General features: G+C 44.8%; 2 protein-coding genes across 4 annotated transcripts in view; one reads left to right on the top strand and one right to left on the bottom strand.

Moving 5' to 3' along the window:
* The window catches only part of LOC140499107 (uncharacterized), a 392,730-nt gene that overhangs the window by 16,317 nt on the left and 352,732 nt on the right, over window positions 1–23,681 (top strand).
* LOC140499108 (uncharacterized) overlaps window positions 10,855–23,681 on the bottom strand; it is a 264,366-nt gene continuing 251,539 nt past the window's right edge. For 2 of the 3 annotated variants that reach the window (XM_072600119.1, XM_072600117.1), the window contains one exon: window positions 10,855–13,991. In XM_072600119.1, the coding sequence (XP_072456220.1) occupies window positions 13,956–13,991 (36 nt within the window). In that variant the 3' untranslated portion in view covers window positions 10,855–13,955. Of the gene's footprint in view, window positions 13,992–21,469; window positions 23,516–23,681 lie in introns of those variants that run through there. The other variant, XM_072600118.1, reaches the window with a different exon arrangement.

Raw genomic sequence — 23,681 nt, 5'->3', positions numbered from 1 at the left:
TTATGCTACACAGGAAATGGCTGACAGGAATAGAGACTCCATTGAGAAGGAGATTCCTAGGGGAACCAGGATGGAGTACCCACTACAGCAGCTGAGTAGGAGTCATGGGAGGCCCTACCCTACCCACATCCCCCTCGGATGCTTCATTTTAGTACACTACTTGGTAGTTTCTCAATGATTTTAACAAATGTTAAATGTTTAACAATTTTTTTTTAATATCACCTGCATTTTCCTAAAGCATTCCCCCTCCCAGAGTGCCAATTCTTAACAGATAATGGTTTTTAAAAAGAAGCAATTTCACAAAACTAACTAATATGTCAATTACGTTTGGAAGATCTAAAATTGGATACCCCAGAAGTACGGCAAACTCAACATATTCAACCTTATTCCCCCCACCCCCAATCCCTCCCAGTTCTTCCCAGTTTTCCTGTGACTGTGAAAGGAATCACGATTTCTTACAAACTTGGTGTCATCAGCAACTCCTCATTCACACTCAGCCCACGTACTCAATCTGTCATCAAGTCTGTGAGTGTCTGCTTCCAGAACATTTCTCCTGTCTGTCCCTTCCTCTCATCTTCCACAGCCAACACTCTGGTGCAGCCTGTCATCTCACCATGGCTACATTTCCTTCCCTTGTGGCTTCTTTCCCCATCTCGAGTTTCTTTTTACTCAAATCCAGCCTCCACACAGCTGCCAAAGGGAAGTCCCTAAAACAAAGATCTGACTGCCTTCCTGTCTTGTTCATTAATCGCCAATGGCTCTTGAGGAGCACCAGGATCAAAGAGAAAATCCTTTGTTTGGCTTTTAAAACTCTTCACCACCTGGCCCCTTCCTACCTTTCCAGCCTTCTTACCTTTACTCCCCTCCGTGCCCTGTGGTCCAGGGATACTGGTCTTCTCACTGTTCCTTGAACCAGACAGTCCATCACCTAATTGCTGCCTTTTCATTTTTTGTCCCACACACCTGGAGTGTTCGCTACTCCTCCCTGCCTTCTAGCTTCCTTGGACTCCTCAAAGTCTCAGTTCAAATCCCAGCTTCCCTCCTCTACCCCTAGAAGCAGCTGGACCGCAAATCTGGAAGACCTGACTTCAAATTTAACCTCAAACACTTACTAACTGTGTGACCTTGGGCAAGTCACTTAACCTTGTTTGCCCCAGTTTTTCCAACTGTAACAAAGGGGATAATGATAGCACCTTTTTTCTCTGTCATTGTGAGGATCAAATGAGATAATATTTGGTGTCTAGCACAGTTGGTTGGTTGGTTGTTTGTTGTCCTTTGTTCTCAAAGAGGACCAAAATGACATCATCACGATAAAATGAAGTTTCAGTGTCTCTGACTGTGGCTGATAAGAACAATACAAGGTCAGAACGCTCTACCATAGTCCATGTGAATATTTAGGATGGGTACTCCAAATTTGCCCATTTGTTTGTGCTATTTCAATTCTGCTTTGCTCATAGAGTACAGTACCCTTTCTGATGTGGGCACACCATGCTGAGCAGTCCTGTGCCAGTGTCTCCCATGTTGTACAATCAAATTCAAAGTTCTTGAGAGAGACCTTGAGAGTGCCCTCGTATCGCTTCTTCTGACCACCATGTGATCGCCTGCCCCATGTGAGTTCTCCATAAAATAGTCTTTTTGGCAAGCGTACATTTTGCATTCGAACAATGCACAGTACTTGGCACATAGTAGGTGCTTTATAAATAAATTCCTTTCCCTTCCCCTTATCCCAGTGTCTTCTTCTGAGGTTACTTTTATTTTCATTGTGATAAGTACATAGTTATTCTCATGTTATCTCGCCTAGTAGAATATGGACTTTTGAAAGGCAGGGACTGTGTTTCTGCTTTTATTAGAATCTCCCGGATTTATTTAGTACATTGCCTGGCACACAGATAGAAAGTAAGGCCCCATATACACTACAGTATTTATAGCAGCACTTTTTGTGAACTACACACAAAGTAGATGCCCCTTGATTGAGAAATGACCATGTTACTTGTGGCTCATGAATATAATAGAATATCCTTTTACTATATGACATTGCAACAATCAGAAAGCATTTATTAAGCACTTACTGTTTGCTTTAGTCTTGATCAGGTGAGAACACCCCCTTTGAGCTACAGAATCAATCAAATGTATCACCTGGCATGAACGCCATAATCAACATAATATAATCAATCAACCAAAAACACAAACTAAGTGGAGAAAAGTCTCTATTCAATTTGGAAGGAATAAAATGCTCTAAATCAGTGGATGAAATGAAGTGATGCTACATAGGAAATATATTGAGATTGGTTTAAAGGATTGTTGTTCAGTCATTTCAGACTCTGTGATCCCGTTTGGGTTTTTCTTGGCAAAGATACTGGAGTGGTTTGTCATTTTCTTCTCCAGCTCATTTTTACAGATAAAGAAACTGAGGCAAATAGCATTAAGTGACTTGCCCACAGTCACACACCTGGTAAGTGTCTGAGGCCAGATTTGAACTCACAAAGACGAGTCTTCCCAACTCCAGGCTAGGCATTCCCTCCTTTGTACCAACTAGCTGCCCCTTACAGAATTAAATCTAGGTATAGAAGAAGATTCCAGTAGAAGCTTTTCCAACAACTGCTATTGGAGTCAAGTTTTGGTATCTTGAGGAAGCTTATACTTGGCTGGGTGGGCAGCAAGGGAGGACAGAGAGAGAGTTTCACACTTCCCTCCAGATCCCTCACTATTGCCATGTCCTCAGAGAGACTGGCCCATGACAAACAAGTCTTCTAAAGAGCAGATGAAAACAAGCCAGACATGCAGAGAGGAGGCAGCTTCAGGATTCTACAGGGACCCAGGCCATGGGTCCATCAGGGAACTACCCAGACCCCAGGGAAACTTCACAAGAATTTCACAATAGGAGAAAGAACATCCATCCAACCAGGAGCTGTGAGTTAATCATTGGATACACGTGCTTTCTAAGCTTGAGATTACTCCCTCTCGAAGTCAGGCTGTACCTATGGGAAAGTATGTCCCAGACTCTTTGCAGGATGTTATTATACTTTGGTCCTTGTTATAGCTTCTCAGTAAATATCCTTTTGTAAAAGCTAATGGGTATGAATTGGTATATTGATATTAAAAAGATGTTAACTGTTGATATTGGGGCACACTGGATAGGGACTCATTCTCTGGAAACTAGAACCACTAATCCAAGTTGTGAGTCATAATTCAAAATTGCTTTCCCAGAATGGTTGAGATTCATTAGTTCTACCAACAGTGCATTAGTATGCCCACCATCACACTGGCAATATTTTTAAAAATATCCTCCCAACAGCCTGGATACAGGAGATAAGTGTTCAGATGGTTAAATTCTTCTTGTTGCATCTCCTTCCCTGGAGGGCGAGCTTTGAGACCAGGCTTTCCTGCCCAGAATGGCTTAGCTTTCCAACTCTGATTTCGTTTTCATAGAGTTACCACCACAGAATTACGGGATCTTTAAGTTCAAAGGGACCTTAGAGGCCATCTTGTCTTACTCAAGGATGTGTATCCTCTTTATAACATCCCCAACAAGTGGACATCCAGCCTTTCTTTGAAGGGCTCTGAAGATAGCCCATCCCATTTGGGAACAGGGCTCCACAGATAGCCCACTCCACTTGGGAAGAGGACTCCACAGATAGCATAGCCCATCCCACTTGGGAATAGATCTCATCATTGCTGGGAAGATTTTCCTCTACCCAGTTTAAATTTTCCTTTGAGATTACGTTTTATCTCTTTCCTAAGGGGCTCAAAGTGCATCCCCTTATATCCTCTTGTCATCCAGATCTACTTTTGGCCAAAGACTTAGATCAGCTGAGGAAGTCAGAGGACCTGGGTTCAAATCTCTACAGTTTATCTGTGACCTTGGACAGGTTGCTTCTGAAAGACAGTGGGGTCAGATTAATGTTTTTCTCTTTCTGAAGTCCATTGGTCTATGAAAAAAGGCATAATATATAGGTCTAAACCCCTGGGTTCAAGGGGTTCTCAAGCCTTGAACACAAGTTGTATCTTCATAGTTGCGTTGGTCACACAGACTCTATGGAAGGATTTATGGAGAAATGGAGATTTTAGTTATGGCTGCCTAGGTGGTCAGTTCTAAGCAATTGTGGCTACTCTACAAGGCTTCTTTGCCCCACCTCTCCAGAAGACCATGTGGTACAGGGATAAGAGCGCTGGTTCTTAAGTCTCAGATGTGGGTTCATATCCTGCCTCTAAGGGTTATTACCCAGTGAATGTGGGCAAGTACCCAGTTTCCTTTTCTACAAAATGAAGGGGGTGGCCTGGTTGACCTCCGAGCTGTTTCTGTCCTAGCATTGGGATCCTCAGTTCTTCCATCCAGGAGACAACATCCAGTTCTGCGAGACATCTGCACTTCCACAATCTTCTATTAGAGGCAAGGCACCCACCCTGTCCTGGGCACAAGGGAAACAGACGTAGATGTTCTGGCTCAGTGGGCCTCTGGATCACGTGCAGAGGGCACTGGGAAGCTTCTGGGTCACAGACTGGTCCTCTACTCTTGGCCTGAAAAGTTCCCAGGTGTGGATGATGTGAGTAGACCGAGGGAGGCTGCAGTAGGGGACACTGGCTTCCACAATGGAAGCATGGGGGTGAGGGGGCTATTGGGATATGGGAAATGTTAAAAGAGCATCTTTAGAATACAAAATGTCAGGGCTGGGAGGAGCCTCTGAACAGGGGATGTCAAGGCTGGGAGGGGCCTCAGGACAGCAGATGTCAGGGCTGGGAGGGGCCTCAGAACAGGGGATGTCAGGGCTGGGAGGGGCCTCAGAATAGGGGATGTCAGGGCTGGGAGGGGCCTTAGAATAGGTCCTTCACTCCTCTCCATGCAAGTCTTTCTTCCCCATCCCCAGCATTTTTCTCACACTCAGAGATCTTTTCTCCTCAAATCCCCTTCCTCTTGACAGTTTTTCCTTCTACCTCCATTTTAGGGGAGAGCCTCCAGACCAGTCAGGTTCCTTCTCCCACTTTTCTTGCCTCTCTGGAATCTTTCTTCATCTTGCCTGGCTCAAGCACCTTCTCTTCTCTCCCCAGCCTTTTCACCTTCCTTTGACTGTATTAGAATTTAAGTTCCCTGAGGGCAGAACCTTATTATTTTTACTTGTTCTGTATTCCCAATACTTCCAATGAAGCCTGGCATATATCAGTGCACTTATATGTATATGTATAACAGGGCACAGATGGCTTCACCCAGCAGAATGTCTGGTATATATATATACAGAAGGGGACTAATTAGGGCTTATCAACTAATTCCACCCCCTCACTACACAAGTATAACATTAAACATAGGGCCAAGAAAACTGGAATTCAAATAACCACTCAGAAACTTTCTAGCTGTATGATTGTGGGCAAGTACCTTACTTCTCTGAGCCTCAGTTTTCTTATCTGTGAAACAGGGATAATAATAGCACCTACTACATTGGGCTGTTGTGAGGAACAAGTAAGATAATATCTACAGAATGTTTAAGAATATGGATGGGGATTGGCTTGTGATTTTAGTGGCAAAGGGAACTCCTGGGTGAGGAAACTTGACCAATTCAGGTCCACACCTTCCCTTCCACTTGGTCTGGAGGGCTGCCTAGAATGACTTACTTGCCCGGGGCCACACAGCCAGTGTGTGTTAGAGACACGACATGACTTGAACCCGGGAGTTCCTGACTTAGAGGTTAGTCCTATCTACTACACCAGGCTGCTCGAAAGAGTTTGTAAACCATAGATGTTTTCATCCTCATCATCATCATCGTTGTCATCATCATTTTACTTCACTTCCTGCAAATATCCCCTCACCCAATAACAAAACCAGAGACCAACCAGTAACGATTTTATTATTCTGAAAACACACAGACCATAGGGACCAAAGTTTGCAACTGTTGTTTTTTTCTGAAACAATCAATTTACAATAAAAAAAAAAAAAGGCAGGGCCAAAACCCATATAAAATATATTATACCACCACATGGAGATCACATGTGCTCATAAATTGGGTGACACGGATACATAATACCATAAAAGCCACCACATTGACTGATCTCATACAGAAGGATTTCTCTCAGACCAGGACAGCATCCAAGCTAGAGTCACAACAGTCCAGCATCACCCTGGAGACTGAATCTAGATGTCAAGTCGCATATGCATTATTTACTACAAAAAAGACCCAGACTTTCATGACCTGGAGTCTTTTCTCATCCTTCTCTGGGGCTATTTAACCAGAGACCGTTTGGATTTGGAGGAGGAGGAGAGGGTCGGTGACTTTCCTACCAAGTGAATGAACACCCTGTTGGAACATCCTGTCTTGAGGGGGTGGGTAAGGTAGAAGGGGCCTAATTTACTCCTGAACAGGGCGATGGCTACAGATTTTCCAAGCTCTGTGACCATAACAGCCAGAGAGGCCACCCATTTATTGAAATCGGCTTCCAAAGAAGGGAGGTCTTAGGATCAGTTTCAGCAATTTCAGTCACCTCTCTTTGCTGGTGTTGATGAGCAGCAGGTATATTCCTGATTGAAAGTCGGCACTTCAAAGATAATTGAATCGTGCTATTGGGTTCATACTTTCAGACTATTAACTCTCTCCTCATCCCTAATGCCCTAAAATCCCAGAGGCTGCAGCCTGGGGTCCTCTAAGGTAAACAGTTCAGAGTCTTGCCTACCCACCCCACACCTGTTTTCTCCTTCCTACACTGGTCTCATTTCCAGGAGAATCCATGAATGAGAGGTTTGCCCTCCAAGTGACTTCCTGCTTTGAGTAAGTGATACCTGGGGATTTTGTGAGTGCAGATGGGATAGTCCCCATTCTGAGCCTTTATCCAAAGGAAAAGCATCATCTGACTCAGAGGACTATGGGTCAAATTCTGTTTCTGCTACTCAATAGCCACAGGACTTAAAGCCCCCTGTTGGGCCCCACTTTTCTCTCCTTTAATTAAGGCCATTGGCCTAGATGACCTTTAACCTTTGTGGTACTATATCTAACAATGATGGGGCTTGATTTGTGCTCCTGGGCCCCTGTCACATCTTTAAAGTCCCAAGGCAAAATATAAAATGAATAATCAAGGGAGAAAAGGGGGACTAAGAATGAAATGCCAGTGAAGTCTGGGTGATGGTAAAAACCAGGCAAACACCCCAAGGAAAGAAAAGGACTGGAATTATGAGGGCAGGAGGAGGAAACATGAGTGGAAAAGATTCTGGTCCATCCCTTGGGATGGTTACAGGAGGAGCTCCTTCCCAAAAATTCCACTGCATTTATTTGGTCGTGGTATAGTTTAAGCTTATTAGAACTTAATAAGGTTTAAGGGGCACTGACTTTTGGGATTCTCTGTATTTAGCATTTACTTACCTGTGTACATCTAGCATGTAAGCTTTTTGAGGGCAGTAACATTTCATTTTTGTTTTTATATGTCTAACATCCACAGTGCCTAGAACACTTTTTTGGAGGGGAGGAGGTTGATCTGGGATTTCATTGGCATAGGGAACTCTCAGTAAGGAAATTCCCTCTAGAATCTCAGAAAATTGCCTAGGTTGATAGGAGCTTAAGTGACTTGCCCAAGGTCGCACAGTTGGTGTGTGTCAGAGAAGGCTTTGAATCCAAGTCTTTCTTACTCCAAGGCCTTTCACTTGGAAGGCAGCAAGTGTTTAATAAATGGGGTTGGTGTTAGGGAAGAGGGACATTGAACCAGAATGGGTGAGCTCCTTCCTATTATCTTGGGCTCAGCTCCCCTGCCCTAGGAGAAGCTCTAAGGAGAAAATTATAAAAATTAGGGACCTTAGAAATCACCTAGACCAACAAGCTTATTTTACAGAGGAGGAAATGAGGCACAGAAAATTTAAGTGACTTCCTGAAAGTTTCACACTGCAGGCAGTAATAGTAGTTATAGTTCAAACTCAGAGTTCTCTGGCACCACATTTGATAATTCTTTCTACTATGTTGCCTGCTCACCACATCAGTCTCCAAGGAGAAGGAGAAGAAAGGGAGAAGGGAAAGGGAAAGAACTGTGAAATATTTTGTACTCACTCCAAAATGTAGGGATTAAGTAGAGTGGTTCATGGTGGAAACAACATGGCTTTCTTCTTTCTTCCCGACCCAGGCAGTCATGGCTCCGACTTTTCTGGGATCATCTTCATAACCAAATTAAAAAACAACCCATGGTCTTCCATTTGGTCAGCTGGGAGAGGAAAAGGCCCAGGAAAGAGAAGGGAAATCACACCAGGATATCACTCAAACACCTTTGTGCCGCCATCTTGGTCTTAAGTGGAATAAATCCAATCCACATGAAATCTTACACAGAACCATTATTTTCAGTTTCAACACTACAAGAGGCAAAGATGCCTGAAACACACACACACACAGACACACACATTTTGGGGACAAAGACCACATACTTCCAAAACTCACATCAGGAATGCTTAAAGAAGATGTGGCCAGTCCTTCATCCATGACTACAGAAAATTCAAATGAATGCAATTGTGTAAGAAGTCCTTTACAAAAAGCAAAAATATCAACTTAGACTTTTTTTGTTGTCTGTAAAAATATACCATCGAGAACAAGGAGAGCCATAGTGCATTAGATTAGGCATTTGTGCGAGTTCAACAGGTATGTGGGCACCCTGCTCCCCACGAGGGCAAGCCTAGACGTGGGTCTGCAAGCTTCAGAGGGAAGTTCTGGTGCATGTCAAAAGGCCTGTGTACACCGAACTAAGGCTGAGGGGGGGGTGTGTGAAGCTGGCTGAATGATGACAGAGCAATGGGACCATTGGGGTACTGGGACCATAACAGGATGGGGCCATTGCAATATATGAATGTGGATGCTGGAAGAATGATATTGGGGAAAAAGGGGCTGTTGGAACATGGAACGATGAGACTGGCAGACCAAGGAATAATGTGAGAACTGAGATATAGTACAGAATCAGAACAATGGGACTGGTGGAATATGAAACAGTAAGGCTGGTGGAGGGGCCATAGGCCATGGGTACCTCAGGAACATCTGCCATCCCACAGATTTCCTTTAGTAACCATCAAAAGAACCAAACAAAAAACTGTCACAAAGACCAAAAACGCAGCTGATGTGGTTTCGGTCATGCCTGACTCTTTGTGACCCCATTTGGAGTTTTCTTGGCAAACTCCTTGCCATTTCCTTCTCCACCTCATTTTACAGATGAGGAAACTGAGGCAAACAAAGTTAAGTGACTTGCCCAGGGTCACATAGCTAGTAAGTGACTGAGGCCACATTTGAACTCAGGTCTTCCTGATTCTAGCCTTGGTGCTCTATCCACTGCACTTCCTAGTTGCTCCAGACCAAAAATACAGAACCCTTTATACCACCCACTGCTGCTTTATGACTTTCTAGTATTTAGGATCTATAACCAATTTTCTAGGATGGAGTGAGTGGGACATATTTCCCACCATCTAAAAGCTCAATACTCAAGTAGTATGCCACTTGGATGTAAACAGATATCTCATAGTATCTGTATTTTTTTTTTAAAAAATATATAGTTTCCAATGGAAACTCACTATGTAAGGTCAACCCCGGTTCCATTGTTGGTTTTGTGCAATTAGTGGGGCAGGGAATATCTACCTCTTATCAGTTACTTAACCACCAGTGACAGGCAGGAGTTACAAATGCCAGGGATTCAGCTGTCAACCCCAGTTTCAAGGAAAGATGATTCTTTACTTTTAAATGATCAACATGTACACCAAAAAATATGGGAAGCTAGAGGGATGGCCCCCCCTGAAAAAACTCCTTTGGGTGCTCTCTCTGGGTTGCCATGATAGACCTTTCTTCTTGTTCCACAAAAAGGTCCATCAGCCAAGTGACTCTTTCCCATAAGCAGAAATTCTCTAAAGTCACCTCTGGATGGTTTCACAGGCTGGTATTCTAGAATTTGAACATGTGTATATAATCTGACAACATCTGGATTTGTGGTTCTGGCCCAACTTAATAACTCACTTTGGCTGGCCCCACTGGTGGCTCACTTAACATGGCGCCATTTCCCGATACGTTCAGCGAGTTTTGGGTGAGGTATGTGGTTTGTGGGAGATACAAGGGCTGGTAAAAATGGAAAACCATTGATTTAAAAGCTTGTCAGTATCTATACAATGCTCACATGGAAAAAGTCAGAGAGTGAGATGGAAATTTTCCCTCTGATGTGAAAACTACTCTGATCTCCAGCATGGCATTTCACCGCTTCTTTCTCCTCTAGGCAGAATCTGCTGCTACCTGCGGTCAAAGCTGCTGTGCTAGAGCACAGTTGGCTGGTGCTCATGAGAAGCTCATTTTTGAAAGCCTCTTGGAGACAGGTGTTTTCTAGAGAAAACTGCCTTTGCTCTTGGGAATGTTAAAACCAGAGTTGAGCCAAAGAGGGGGCTACATAGACAACACACAGGACACTTCCTACATTTTAAACCAGTCTCATAAATAAGGACTTGAAAACTGACCAGCTCACATAAATCATCCACCTTGAGAATGGATACTAGTAGGAAACAAACACACAAAAAAACCCACCAGCATTCTATTTCACTTGCCTGAAAGAGCAGGCAAGTAACTAGTTCCAAGGCTGTTTTAAACATTCCAAAATTGAAAATGCCCATCCTCACCCCCCTCCATGAGGTAGGTTAGGCAATAAATAAGTCAAAGTTACCTAATATATCTCTATATGGAATATACCTATATATTTGTGTATATATATATATATATATATATATATATATATATATATATATATATATATATATATATATATTAATGTACATGTTGAAACTTCACATCAGGGCTATGTTCAGCTTCAGAGCCTCATTCAGTCCTCAACTCAGACAGGTGGGCATGTATCCACACAAAAGAAAAAGAGAATCAAAGGTCTTTTCTCTGCCCTTAATTTTTTTGTGGGAGTAACAGAAGAGTTGACATGAGAAGATGACATCTGGACACACCACTGAAAGGGAGGGGAAGCATGAGCCATACAGTCTTCAGAAGCAAAAAGGTTCTTCCCAAAATAAATAAATAAATACGGTAATATTAGCTTGACCCCCTTCATAGACTTCTCTACATTTGTCCATAGATAGGTATCAATATATCAAGGATCTGAGATTTTCTCAGTGGAGGGTTCCTACACCCAAGCAGACTGATGCTTTTCTCTAACTTAGTAGAGAAGTTTGAAAGAGGTCAAATGACTTGCCCAGGGTCATACATCTAGGAAGAGGCAGGACTTCCTGACTCCAAATCTAGCAAATATATGCCTTCTGTCCTACAGAATGTAAGCACCTCCAGTGAACTCTAAATGCCTCGAAGGCAGACAGTGTTTTGTTTTCCTTTGTCTTGTCTCTGTATCCCTAGTACCTAGCTCAGTGATTGGCACACAGTAGGGGCTGAATAAATGCTCATTGATTTGTACTGAATTGTACCACTCTGCCTCTCATATGTGTGTATATGTGAAAAGAGAGACAAATCTCTGGTAAACACTGGCAATATACATATATAACAATGAAAAGCTTCAGTCCCATTTGCCAAAGAACTCGCAAATTGCTTAAATTTGGTTATGTATGGAAACATGAGATTCACAAGAAATAGGGTAAGTCCCAGGGATTCCAAATGGCCAAGAGATGCTTTCTGGAAAACCATCGCAACAGAGAGAAGAGGCTTCCAGGATTTCTCAGGCACTTTGTCCGAAGCATGACAACTTGGGAATATTTGGATTTTTAAAATTTCTCTAAGGGGCCTTCTTATGTATTTGATTGTTTTGTTCCTACACACCTGGAAAGTGATGGGAGACCAGGCTGATGACCGCAAGTGGAATAGAAGAAGATGCCACTTTCTATCTGGTGATCAGGGTTAAGTACTCAGACTTCAGATGGAATAAGATGGATTCTGAAAGTCGTATACAGATGGTTTCTCAGAGTAGGGAAGCTCAACACTCCCCATGGCTCACCAAGTATGCTCTTCTTAAGATTAAGTCAAGAGAAAAGACCCAGATCCAACAGAGAGGGGAGAGAGGACAATGCAGGGTAGATAACAAGAGAGCCTTCTCCTCCTGGAGGAAATGGATGATGCCTCGCAAATACTGCTGCTAGATGCCATTTGGTAGAGAATGGAAGCTCACTGGGAGTAGCGGTTGCTCCATTTCTTGTGCACACAGCAGGTGCTTCAGAAATGTTTGTTGAATTGAACCTGGGGCCAGAAGACTTGGCTTGAAATTCCAGCTCACACACTCAGGAGCTGTGTGACCCAGAATTAATCACTTCCTCATCTGTAAACTGAGAATAAGAGAACGTAGGCAACTGTCTCCCAGAGTTATGAGGAGATAACTTTCTATCTCTGGAAACGAGAGTTACAGCTCCCACAGACGGTGTCTGCGTCTCTCACCTCTAACTCAAGGATTGTACACACATACTGAGTAGCTGATGCTATACAGAATCATAGCCTTGGAGTTTGGAAGGGACCTCAGAGACCATCTAATCCAATCCTTTCATTTTAGAGATGAGGAAGAAACTGAGGCCCACGTGCCCAAGATAACACAGGTAATAAGTGTCTGAGGCAGAATTTGAACACAGGTTCTTCCTGATGCTAAGCCCTATCCTCTACACCCTGCTACTGGTCATGTTTTACGTAGTTATTGTTGTTTCCCTGGAACCAATCCAATGCTGTTTCTGTGGTGAGATTTTAGGCAGGTTGATGGCCAGGGCACTGAATGATTTTCTGGAAAGAGGGGATGTGGGAAAGAGCTTCACTCTCCCACCTGGGGCTGCCTTTCTCTGATTTGTGGCCTTGAATCACAATTAGGGCACTGAGGAAACCAAGCTCATAGAAGGGAAGGTTGGGGAGAGAAAATGCATTTAGGGTGAGTCTGTGGCTGGAGGCTGTCCCAGCTGGACAACAGAAGAGGAAGGAGCCTTGGGTGTAGATTTATCCTAACATAGACCGACTTCTCAGCGGGACCTTAGGGAGATACCCCACCCGAGCCCCACTCTGGGCACATCAAGGCTCCACCCAGCCAGACCTCCAGTGTTCCCTGTTGGGTCATCCAACAGGACTAATCCGCATCTTTCTTCTGCCTAAATTTGAAAAAAAAAAAGCCAGGAAGGGGACACTGAGGAAGGGCTCTCTGATCTTGTCCATCCTTTAGGAGTTCACCACGAGACAGCCCTACCTAGCCCCAGTGAGAGCTCTCAGGAAGAAATCCTTGTCTGCTGGGATCCAGACCTTTGGCTGGCACTGAGGTGTGAAAAAAGAAGGTTCCCCTTTGAGGAAAAAATAGGGTGTCCTCCTGGGAGAAGGGAAGAAGGAGCAGCATCGAACAGATACCCAAACATCAGAAAGGAAGCTGGGCTATTCTGTATATTTCTGGGGTTTCTGGGCTAGACTGGGGCCAGTAGATCTTGGCAGTGGGTAGAAGGAGGTGAAAGGGACTTAGATTCCTTCATTATGGTCATCTGTGGCTCTCCACCCTGCCCACTGTTCACACAAGGGACGAGGGAGCCTGGGGCAGCTAGGGCTGACTCTCCCAGGTCTGCTTCCTGGAAGGCCCCATTACCCCTGCTCTTCAGAAGATAGGGGAACTGCTTGGACCAGGGGAGGTGGAACTCGAGGGAAGACAGGAAGAGCAGTGAGGCAAAGGAGAAACACTTCCTTTCTTTTCCAGTCGGCCCCTTCCTCCCCCTAAAAGAGACGATTCTGACTTGGAGATCTTTGGTTGAACACATAGGAATGAAGTTGTAGCGAAGGAACAAACCCCTCTCCTGCCAGCTGCAGATCTGAACAGGAGACCCTTCCAGATGCTGGCAGCACAACCTGGGTCCTGGGCCAGGTCCCAAAGTCTTTCTGGAGAGCGTGGATACCACCAGACGAAAGAAGATGCAACCAAAGCCTCAGGCAGGAACTTCCAGGGGATGCTGGTACCACCACTGGCCCTCTACTTATTCTCGATCAGAGTCTGCACCTTGTAGACGAGGTCTCGGGCTAGTTTCAGGATCTGTTTAGTATTGTGTCTCTCTGCCATCTCTGAGAAGAGACAGGGGAGAAAATGGAAGTGAGCAAAATGTCCCAAACAGCCCTGGACCCTGTGAAGCCACCAGCTCCAAGCAGGGAATCAGAGGAGGCAGGAGGGCAGGAGGAGAACCAGGACTGCTCAGAAAGTGGTACTCATTTTATAGAAATCCTCATAGAATTCATGGGGTACAAGTCCAAGCCAAGATCTTTTCCTCTTGGATCAGGAGGGCTTTTGTCACATTTGTCTAAAGGGCCCTGGAAAGTCTGCCCCTGGGGGGAGGGGGGCCCTTGGATTCCCCTTCCATTTCTCCCAGCCCAGATACTCCCTGTCTGATCACCATTTAGCATTCTGTTTCTTTGATCTTAGCATCCTTTTGACATTCTTGACTACTTAGCATATTTTGAAGTCCAAGTTGCCCAGACTGGATTGTGGATAGTCTGGACTACCGGCCACTCCCATCAGGATATCAGGATTCTCCCTGGGTTTGATCTATCAAGACTATCCCTGGCACCCCAGACTACTTGGTGACACCTGGATTCTTCCCTCAGTCTTTTTCTGTATTTAAGTTCCATCTCACCTCCATGAAGGCACTCAGATTCGATCCAGCTCAGACTGTCTAGCTGAGATTCTATCTGGCCCACTTGTGAATACAGTGTTACAAATGTTTAGCCTCCTTAAGAGTCAACCCATATGGCAAATCTTTAATAAACTGTTTTTCTTTGGCTTTAAGAAGGCTTGTGTCAAATTCATTCACGCAGGACCCGTGCTGTCAGTATTTTGGGGTCTCTACATCCCATCCCTCAACAGAATTATGGAATGTTCTACCAGGAGGGAAACTTAGAACAGGGAATGTCAGGGCTAGGAGGGACCTGAGAACAGAGGATGTCAGGGCTGGAAGGGGCCTTAGAAGAGGGGATGTCAGGGCTGGGAGGGGTCTTGAAGACAGGCCTTCTCTTCAAAGAGATTCAATGGAAGGATGTCGTCTTGTCACTCTGTTTTTTGAAATAATGGAACTTCAAGTGCACAGATTTCACTCTCCCAAACCTTCCTCCTTATTTCACCACCAAGTCAGCCCTGAACAAGAGCTGGTTTATTCCAAAGTACCATTTTCCTTCTGGACCCCCATAGCTGCCCCTCCTCTTCTCCCTCCCCTAGCAGGACCCGGCCGCTGTGGTACCGTTAAAGAACTTGATGATGTCTGTGAAGTCCATGTTGTTTTCCAGGATGATGTCTCGGTACACCTCCACCAAGGCCAGGGTGATGAACAGGACGTAGTGGGAGGAAGAGACGTGCTTTGCAGCCCAAATGGTCTCCCAGACAGAGAAGACATCATCGTAGACGAGTTCTGTGAAAACACCAAAGCACAGCTTCGGAGAGTGTCAGAGACAGCAGGCCATCTGTTCAAAACTGCCCCACTGCCCCTCACTCAACCACCTTCAAGAACAACTCAGCTCAATCCATGGCTAATTATTCATCCCATTCAATGGATGGATACCCAACAGCATTGACGGCCTATGGCCCAGCATCAAAAACATCAAGTTCATGGGATATCCAGACCCCCTAACATCAAGTCACTCATACCTCAGTTTCTCCAGCTATAGAAATGAAAATAATAAAACCTACTTTAATGGGTTCTTGTGAGGCTCCAATGGTGTTATTATAGAAATGTTAAAATATTCTAGAAATGTCTTATGTAATTCATGACACATGCTTTGGTTACTTCTAAGGGTACTATTGTGTAGGAGAAAGAGAACTGGAAATTGGAGTCAGAGGTCCCGGGCTTGAATTCCAATTCTGCTACTACAAGCTGTGTGACCTTGGGTCAGTCCCCTAACTCCAATAAGCCTGTTTCCTCTTGTGCAAAATAAAGAGGTTGGATTATGTGACTTCCAAAGACCTTTACGTTTTATTATCCCCAGTTGCTCTTGAGCTGCCACCCTCCCACTGGATGGTACAAAATGGCAGCCAACCCCTGCCAAGGCTCGTACCTCTCTTGAAATCCAGGAGGAACCAGCGGTAGCAGAAGTAGAAATGTGTGTAATCGCCGTTCTGGTGCATGAGCTCAAAAAGCTCCGAGTCCAAAATCTGCCCAAGAGAAGAAAGAGTCACGCCAATACAGCACGTGAAAGGAGGGTCTCCCACTGACCCCGGGAGCCTGTTATTCGCCAGTTGTTCCCCAAGACTTGGATCACTAAGAAAAAGAAGAAAAAATGTATCTGCACAAAAAACCTACCACATACGTTATTCAGTCAGAGTAGTCTGGAGTCAGGAAGACTTGAGTTCAAACGCTAGTTATGTGACCCTGGGCAAGTCACTTTACCCTGCCTGCCTCAGTTTCCTCATCTGTAAAATGAGCTGGAGAAGGAAATGGTGAACTCCTCTGGTATCTTTGCTAAAAAAACCTAAATGGGGTCACGGACAAGACTCAACCACAACCCAGATCAAGGCCAATGCCTCTTCCACACGACAGCCCTTGAAATAGATGATGATCACTCACATCTTTGCCTTGAGTCTTCTCCAGAAATAAATTTTAATGAATAGTACGATTCTATGAGCAAATTATTTCCTTTCTCTAAGACTTATTTTCCACATCAGTAAAGTGGGTATAATAACTTCTGGATTGCCAGTCTCAAAGAGTATTATGGGGGACAGGGATCTTGAATACCTTAAAGTGCTATAGAAAAATGAGATTTTATTATTTTAACAATGTAGTTGAGAGACAGCTTAAGGAGCTGGCCCCAGAGGCAAGAATTCCGTTTTCAGAGGCATTTACTGGGCACCTAGTCTGTGCTTGTCCCTGTGCTAAGCACTGGGGTCCCAAAAGCCAAAAAGAAGGCAGTGGCCTGGTACTGTGAAAAAGAACACTGGGTTGGCATGCTGTGCACTATGGTGCCTCCAGCTATCCTCCTAGCATCCTTCCAATTAAATCTCTGCCCACGTGGATGACTTGTCTAGGGGACTGCTTCAAACAGGCTTCACTCCCATCTGGGGTGTTCTGGGATCTTCTAGCCCACCAGAAACCCCTGGGAGGAAACTGCATGGGAGGCAGGGCCTGGGAGGTGGGGAAGGAAGCCCTACTTACTCCCATTCCCCTAAACGCTTGGTGGGAAGGGGATGCCTCTGCTCTCCCCTATTCTTACCCACACCTCCTTTCCCATCTGAGGTCAGAACCACACTGGGAAGCCCACAAGACGTATGAACAGCAAGGGGTCTGCAGGCCTACTGACAGTAATAACAGCTAACATTTATACAGCATCTACTGCAAGCCGGACACCATGCTAAGCACTTTGAAAATAGCTCATGTCATCAGCATAATCCCTGAAGGTAGGGGCTACCATTATCCCCATTTTATAGATGAGGAAACTGAGGCAGATAGCATTTAGCATGACCTGGCACAAATAGCATAGGTGCTTAATAAATGGTTGTTGACTGACTGATTGGCCTGCACAGGGTCACACAGTGACTGAGTGTCTAGTGGCATATTTGAACTCAGGCCTTCCTAACTCCAGACACCAGGGTTCCATCCACTTCACCACCTAGCTCCCCCTAGAACTGAAAATACCAAAATTGGAAGATACCTGAGAACACCTAAGATGGGACCAGGAAGGGAGTTTAGAATATGTAATACAAAAAACATGAAAGCTGGCAGGGTCCCTGGAAAATGAAACACAGAGTGTTAGTGCCAGAAAGGGCCCTGGAACAGGGGATGTCAGAGCTTGGAGGGGTCTTAGAACAGGGGATGTCAGAGCTGAGAGGGCCTTAGAGCAGGGGATGTCAGAAATCATCCAGTCCAATTATCTTGCTCCTTATGGCTGTATCTCTTAGTCACACTTAGCTCCGCTGACACCCATGAGTCTTTATAAGTTACACAAGAGCAGAATCTGTCTCAGCTTAACTTTGTCCTAGCCCCTAGCATAGAGTTTTGCATACAATAGGTGCTTAATAAATGTGGGTTGTGTGGTATTTTTTATTTTAGCAAAAGGCTCCTACTTTATTTTTTTCAACATGGTGTTCCTTCTTCCTCAGGGTTCAAATCTTACCTTGGCAAATACCAGCCAAATGACTCTGGACAAGTCACTGAATGTCCTGGACAATTCTCCAAGTAGGTGCCCTTGGCACTAGAAGCTTCTTATACCGATAAAATCACCCTGCAGCCCATCCCATTCATTCTACTCCTCTTATCCTTTGGATTTAGCCATCTATTTGCTTGTTTCATTTTTACTCTTTCTTTCTTTGTATCAATGGGGCTTGGCACATAGTAGGTGCTTAATAAATGTTTTTGACTGATGAACTGATGTCCTACAATCTGAGGCCCCTTCCAGCTTTGACAGTGGGTTCTGCAGGCCCAACAGTAACTGTTTTAAGGCCCACCCCAGCTCCAAACTTCAGCACATGGGACCACAGAAACCCAGATTTCCTGCCTTCAAAATTTTATCCTTCTCTTAGCTCACCTCAGAAAAAGTGACATTCTCCACCTCCTCTTTAGCAGACAACGAGGAAGCATGCTTGCTGATAAAGACAAGATGAAAATTCAGGGGCCCTTCTCCCACTGGCTCAAACAATGCCCCTCCCCCTCAAGAGGTCACCTGGTGGCCCAGAAATCAGGTGAGCACAGCCCAGGCTTCATTCAGAAAATATACTCAACCTCCAACAATGATTGAGCCCCAGGGAAACCTGGGAAGGACAGGATAAGGGCTTACTCCCTCTGTTCCACATAAAGGGGTATGGGGATGCCCCAGCAAATTCCCAGGCCAGGGGGTGAACAATCCTAGCTGTAAAAGGCCTCCCACCACCTCCACAACGCTATGGCCATCCCACAAGTCTCTCTCTCTGGGAGACATCTCCTGCCCAAACCAACCAACAACTGGTTTAGCAAGACTGATCTTTCCAAGGAAAAGGAATACACTTTACAAACAAATAGTAAGAGAGACACCATAGCATTGTGGCTGTGGGATGACTTGGAAGTTAACATATCCCACATTCAAATCCTATCTCAATGATTTTTACCTTTCTTTGTGTCCCTGGTGCCAAGCACAGTGCCTGGAACATAGTAGGTGCTTAATAAATGCTTACAGCCTTGACATCTACTAAGTGGTGTTTAATAAATGCTTGTTGACTTGATATGTACTAAGTGGTGTTTAGTAAATGCTTATTTTACACTTTACATGGTGCCTAATTAATGCTGGTTGACTTGCCATGTAGTAACTGTTCAACTACTCAATAGAGAAGTGCTTGTTGGTTGATCGATTGGCCTTGGGCAAGACCTCTCTGACTCCAGACAATTTGCTGAGATTATTAATTACTGAGGAGCTTTCCTGAAATTTATCCATAGATGGAATTTTCTACACTGGACTTTTGCTAAACAGACCAAAGCAACGTCACTGGAGTATAGGCCCAAAGACTTCAAGCCAGACAGGACCTCAGAGGTCATCCCATTCTGAGTCCCCTTCATTTTTTCAAGTGAGAAAACTGAGGCCTAGAAGGGTTAAGTGGCTTACCTAACATCACACAGACAATAGCTAACAGAGGCAGAATCTGAACCCAGGTTCTAGGACTCCAAATTGAATACTCAGCACAGAAAACCAAAAGTCTTGACCCTGAACTGGCCTGTCTCTCATTCAGAAACAGATCCGGGAGTCCATCTAAGAGGCAGCATGGCTTAGTCTCAGTGGATATTAACTCAGTAGACAGAGCACCAGCCCTGCAGTCAGGAGGACCTGAGTTCAAATCCAGACTCAGATACTTGACGCATACTAGCTGTGTGACCCTGGGCAAGTCACTTAACCCTGACTGCTTCTCCAAAACAAAATATAGATAGACACGCGCGCGCGCACACACACACACACACATACAATATATACATATGTGTATATATATATACATACATATGTCTGTATACATCTACAGCTACTTCTATATAGATATAAACACAGATACTGACTCATCTGTACACTTGTGGCTATCACTGGAGGATGTAAGCATGAGGTTTCTGAGTGGAGAGTTCAAACCATGACGTCCATACCCCTTCCCCTCGGGACCACCAAGAAAAAACATTTCTTTACATGCACAGACTCTCCCATGGTCTTGGAGGCCACCCACTCAACTCCATACTTATCTGGCCAAGTCTGTCATCCAAGTCAGTCCCAATGAGTGACCCTCCAGCCTGACCTTGAAGCCTTCACTGAGAGGGAGCCCACCTTCATCAGCAGAATCCCTACTATACCTAAGGTCTGCTCCCATTATTTCCACACCATCCAGGCTAAACTGGGTCCCATCTATGGTCCTAGGCTTAGACAGGGACAGATGCTCTGGCACCCCACAAACGACATTCTCCCTGTCTTTCCCCAGTCCTACCCAGCTACTTATTAGTGCAGGGCTCTACATTTAGTAAATCCAGGTCAAGGGGAAATTTAATGGCTTCCTGGTTTGGCCTTGGCTCCAAAGTCATAAAAAACTCAGTGTCCTGTGGAATCTATCAGGGAGAAGAGCCTCCACACCCCTCCAAAAAAAAGCTGGAGAGCTAGAGCCCTTCTCTCTCATCTTGGAAATGGGATCATTCTGAACTCCACCCTAGGCCAGGCTAAGGACTAAGTCTTATAACCATGAAACCCCCTGCCTGAAAGTGAATGGAATCCTATGTGATTCCAAAGGAGAGACTGGAGAGACCGCTCCTACCCTGAGCCACTCTTTCATGGAATTGGGACCACAGGCACTGAACGCTGCACATTTTCTGACTTTTCAATGTATTTATGAGTCATGCTGACTTTGTCATCTTTTTCTTTTTGTCTTTAAAAAATACTATTTGTTACGAGAGAGGGGAGACACCAAGGAAAATATGACGTGAGAAAATCAATAAAAACATTTTGAGATGAATGTTATGTAACTGTAGTGACCAAAGCAGAAACTCCACCTGCCCCCAGGAAATGAATACACCTGTTCGCCACCGTGGGGGAGGGTGCATGCACTGCCTCAGACTCATGATTTGCTGTCTGGTTTTTGCTGACACTGTCCCCCCACAGCTCCCCAACCCTTTCTTGTTTATTTTTGGTTACAAAGGATGGCTTGAGGGGTTGGGGAAAGAGGAGGGCTAATTCAGAAAGGACGGTGATGTCAGAACAAAAGACAGAATTTCTAGGGAGATGACTTCTGTATTCATCTCCTCCAGATCCTTTAGAACGCTTCCTCAGTTCTAAAGGCCAGCTGTGGTTTCTCATACGCTCACACACACACACACACGCATACATATATGTGTATACACACATACACACACAAACATATACACATGACTATATACATGTGTGCAAATACATGCATGTATACATGTGTGTATATGCATATGTGTGTGCATGTGTATATAGGTAGACTATGTCTACATGGATGCATCTATGTGTTTAGCTGCATCTGATTCTTCAGGACCTCAAATATGTAACAAGCTATGCTATACATGATTATGTGATATACAATAGAATACATCACACATGTTATATGGGTACATATTTTTGTCCTTGATACAATTTCATACGTATATTTATGGATGAGCATGTAGAATATATTGGATGTAATCATATATTACATATAAAATATTATACATGTGTGTGCGTGTGCGTGTGCAAACAATAATCACAGCAACGAACAACGTGAAAGCCTACCCGTAAAGGGAAGCAGGCCCACACAAGCTCCTGGAAGAACCCTGAAGACAGGAGAGGGCAGGGCCAGCTCACCCAGCTGGCACACCTTCACTAAGATGTGCCAAAGTCCCTCGGGGCATTTCTGAGATGCTGACACCGGCAGGTGAAGGATTTCAAGGTGTTCTACAACACGGGGCTTTAGGCAGAGTGTGGAGCTGGATTTGGAGGTAGCGGAGCTGGGTTCCCATAATCCCAGCCATGCAGACTAACCTTGTTCCACTCTCCATCTGTGGCCCTCTGTGGGTCTCAGTTTCTTCACCTGTAAAATGAGCGGCTTGGACCAGATGGCCTCTGATGGCCTTTGGTGGCTCAGTGATGCTGGCTCTGTGTGACCTTGGGCAAGTCAGCCCTTAGGACTTTATTACTAAGTAGTACTAAGTGCCCACTATGTGCCTGTCACTGTGCTAAATGTCGGGGATACAAGGCAAAGGACTGTCTCTGTTCTGGAGGAGCCCAGATGATGGGGGAGACAATGTGCCCCCACACAAGCTAGACCTAGTCTAAATTGGACAGCATCAATGGAGGGAAGGCACCAGTGCCATCCAGCTGCTCAGAGGTCCTGAGAAGGTCCAGTGCCCCAATGAACATGCTGGTTGAGGGCTGACCCATGAGGAGGTTCTCCTGCTGGGATCTTGTCGCTATCAGCCCATCAGCCACGGAACTCCTCACTTCATGGGATAGGGTGAGAGGAGAGGGAGAGGAGAGTTCTAGTTCTGACATGGTCCAAGGTGAACCAAGGCTAATGACTGGTTTCCTCATGCCCACCCCTACCCTCCATTCCCAACATACCAGGATTATCCACAGAATGTCAGGAATCACAGCTTAGAATGTGGAATCACAGCTTTATGATTTAGAATACAAAACGCTGAAACTAGGAAGGACTAGGAAAAATGAGGGTCAAAACTGAAGGTTAGAACTGGGAGGGGTCCAGAACTTGATATTGTCCTTAGACTGTGGAATCACAGCTTTATGATTTAGAATACAAAACGCTGAAACTAGGAAGGACTAGGAAAAATGAAGGTCAAAACTGAAGGTTAGAACTGGGAGGGGTCCAGAACTTGATATTGTCCTTAGACTGTGGAATCACAGCTTTATGATTTAGAATACAAAACGCTGAAACTAGGAAGGACTAGGAAAAATGAGGGTCAAAACTGAAGGTTAGAACTGGGAGGGGTCCAGAACTTGATAGGGTCCTTAGACTGTGGAATCACAGCTTTATGATTTAGAATACAAAACGCTGAAACTAGGAAGGACTAGGAAAAATGAAGGACAAAACTGAAGAACTGGGAGGGGTCCAGAACTTGATATTGTCCTTAGATTGTGGAATCACAGCTTTATGATTTAGAATACAAAACGCTGAAACTAGGAAGGACTAGGAAAAATGAGGGACAAAACTGAAGGTTAGAACTGGGAGGGGTCCAGAACTTGATAGGGTCCTTAGAACACTAAGTGACAGAGCTAATAGAGATCTAGAATGAAGAATATAGAGTTTTTAGAGCCAAAAGTGAGCTTGAAGATCGCCATGCCCAATCTGGTAGATGGTAAATGGATGCCCAGAAAAGGGAGATGCCTTGTCCTGCCGGTTTGGGCGAATCACACAGCCAGGCCCTGGATGCCCCCCACAGGTCTGGCTTCTTCCTATTACGCCAAAAAGGAAACCAGTCTTTACTTTAGAAATCTCATCATCTCCAAGCCCATTCCGAGGCAGAAATAGCAGGTCTTGAGTCACCATCTCTTGCTCCAAGTCAACTAAGGAACCCAACCAGACTCTTCGATGAAGCAGCTCAGGACAGTCTTTGGGTTCTGTGATTTCCAGGGAGGGAAAAGGAATGTTCTGATTGTCCTCACTAAAAAAAAAAAAAAAAAAAAGAAATAACCACGGGGGAAAAGAAAGGACACAAAAGAGCATTTGTGGGCATGTGGTCTCAGGGGTCAACCCAATAACCGTGGATAGGAGGCTAGGGATGCACACCGTGGGGACAGGAAGGACTGGCCAAGCCTGAAATGTTAAAG

The sequence above is a fragment of the Notamacropus eugenii genome, chromosome 4 (genome assembly GCF_028372415.1).
Source record: "Notamacropus eugenii isolate mMacEug1 chromosome 4, mMacEug1.pri_v2, whole genome shotgun sequence".
Taxonomy (NCBI): domain Eukaryota; kingdom Metazoa; phylum Chordata; class Mammalia; order Diprotodontia; family Macropodidae; genus Notamacropus; species Notamacropus eugenii.
The sequence above is the reverse complement of the archived record's forward strand: the minus strand, read 5'-3'. Positions and strand labels throughout refer to the sequence as shown.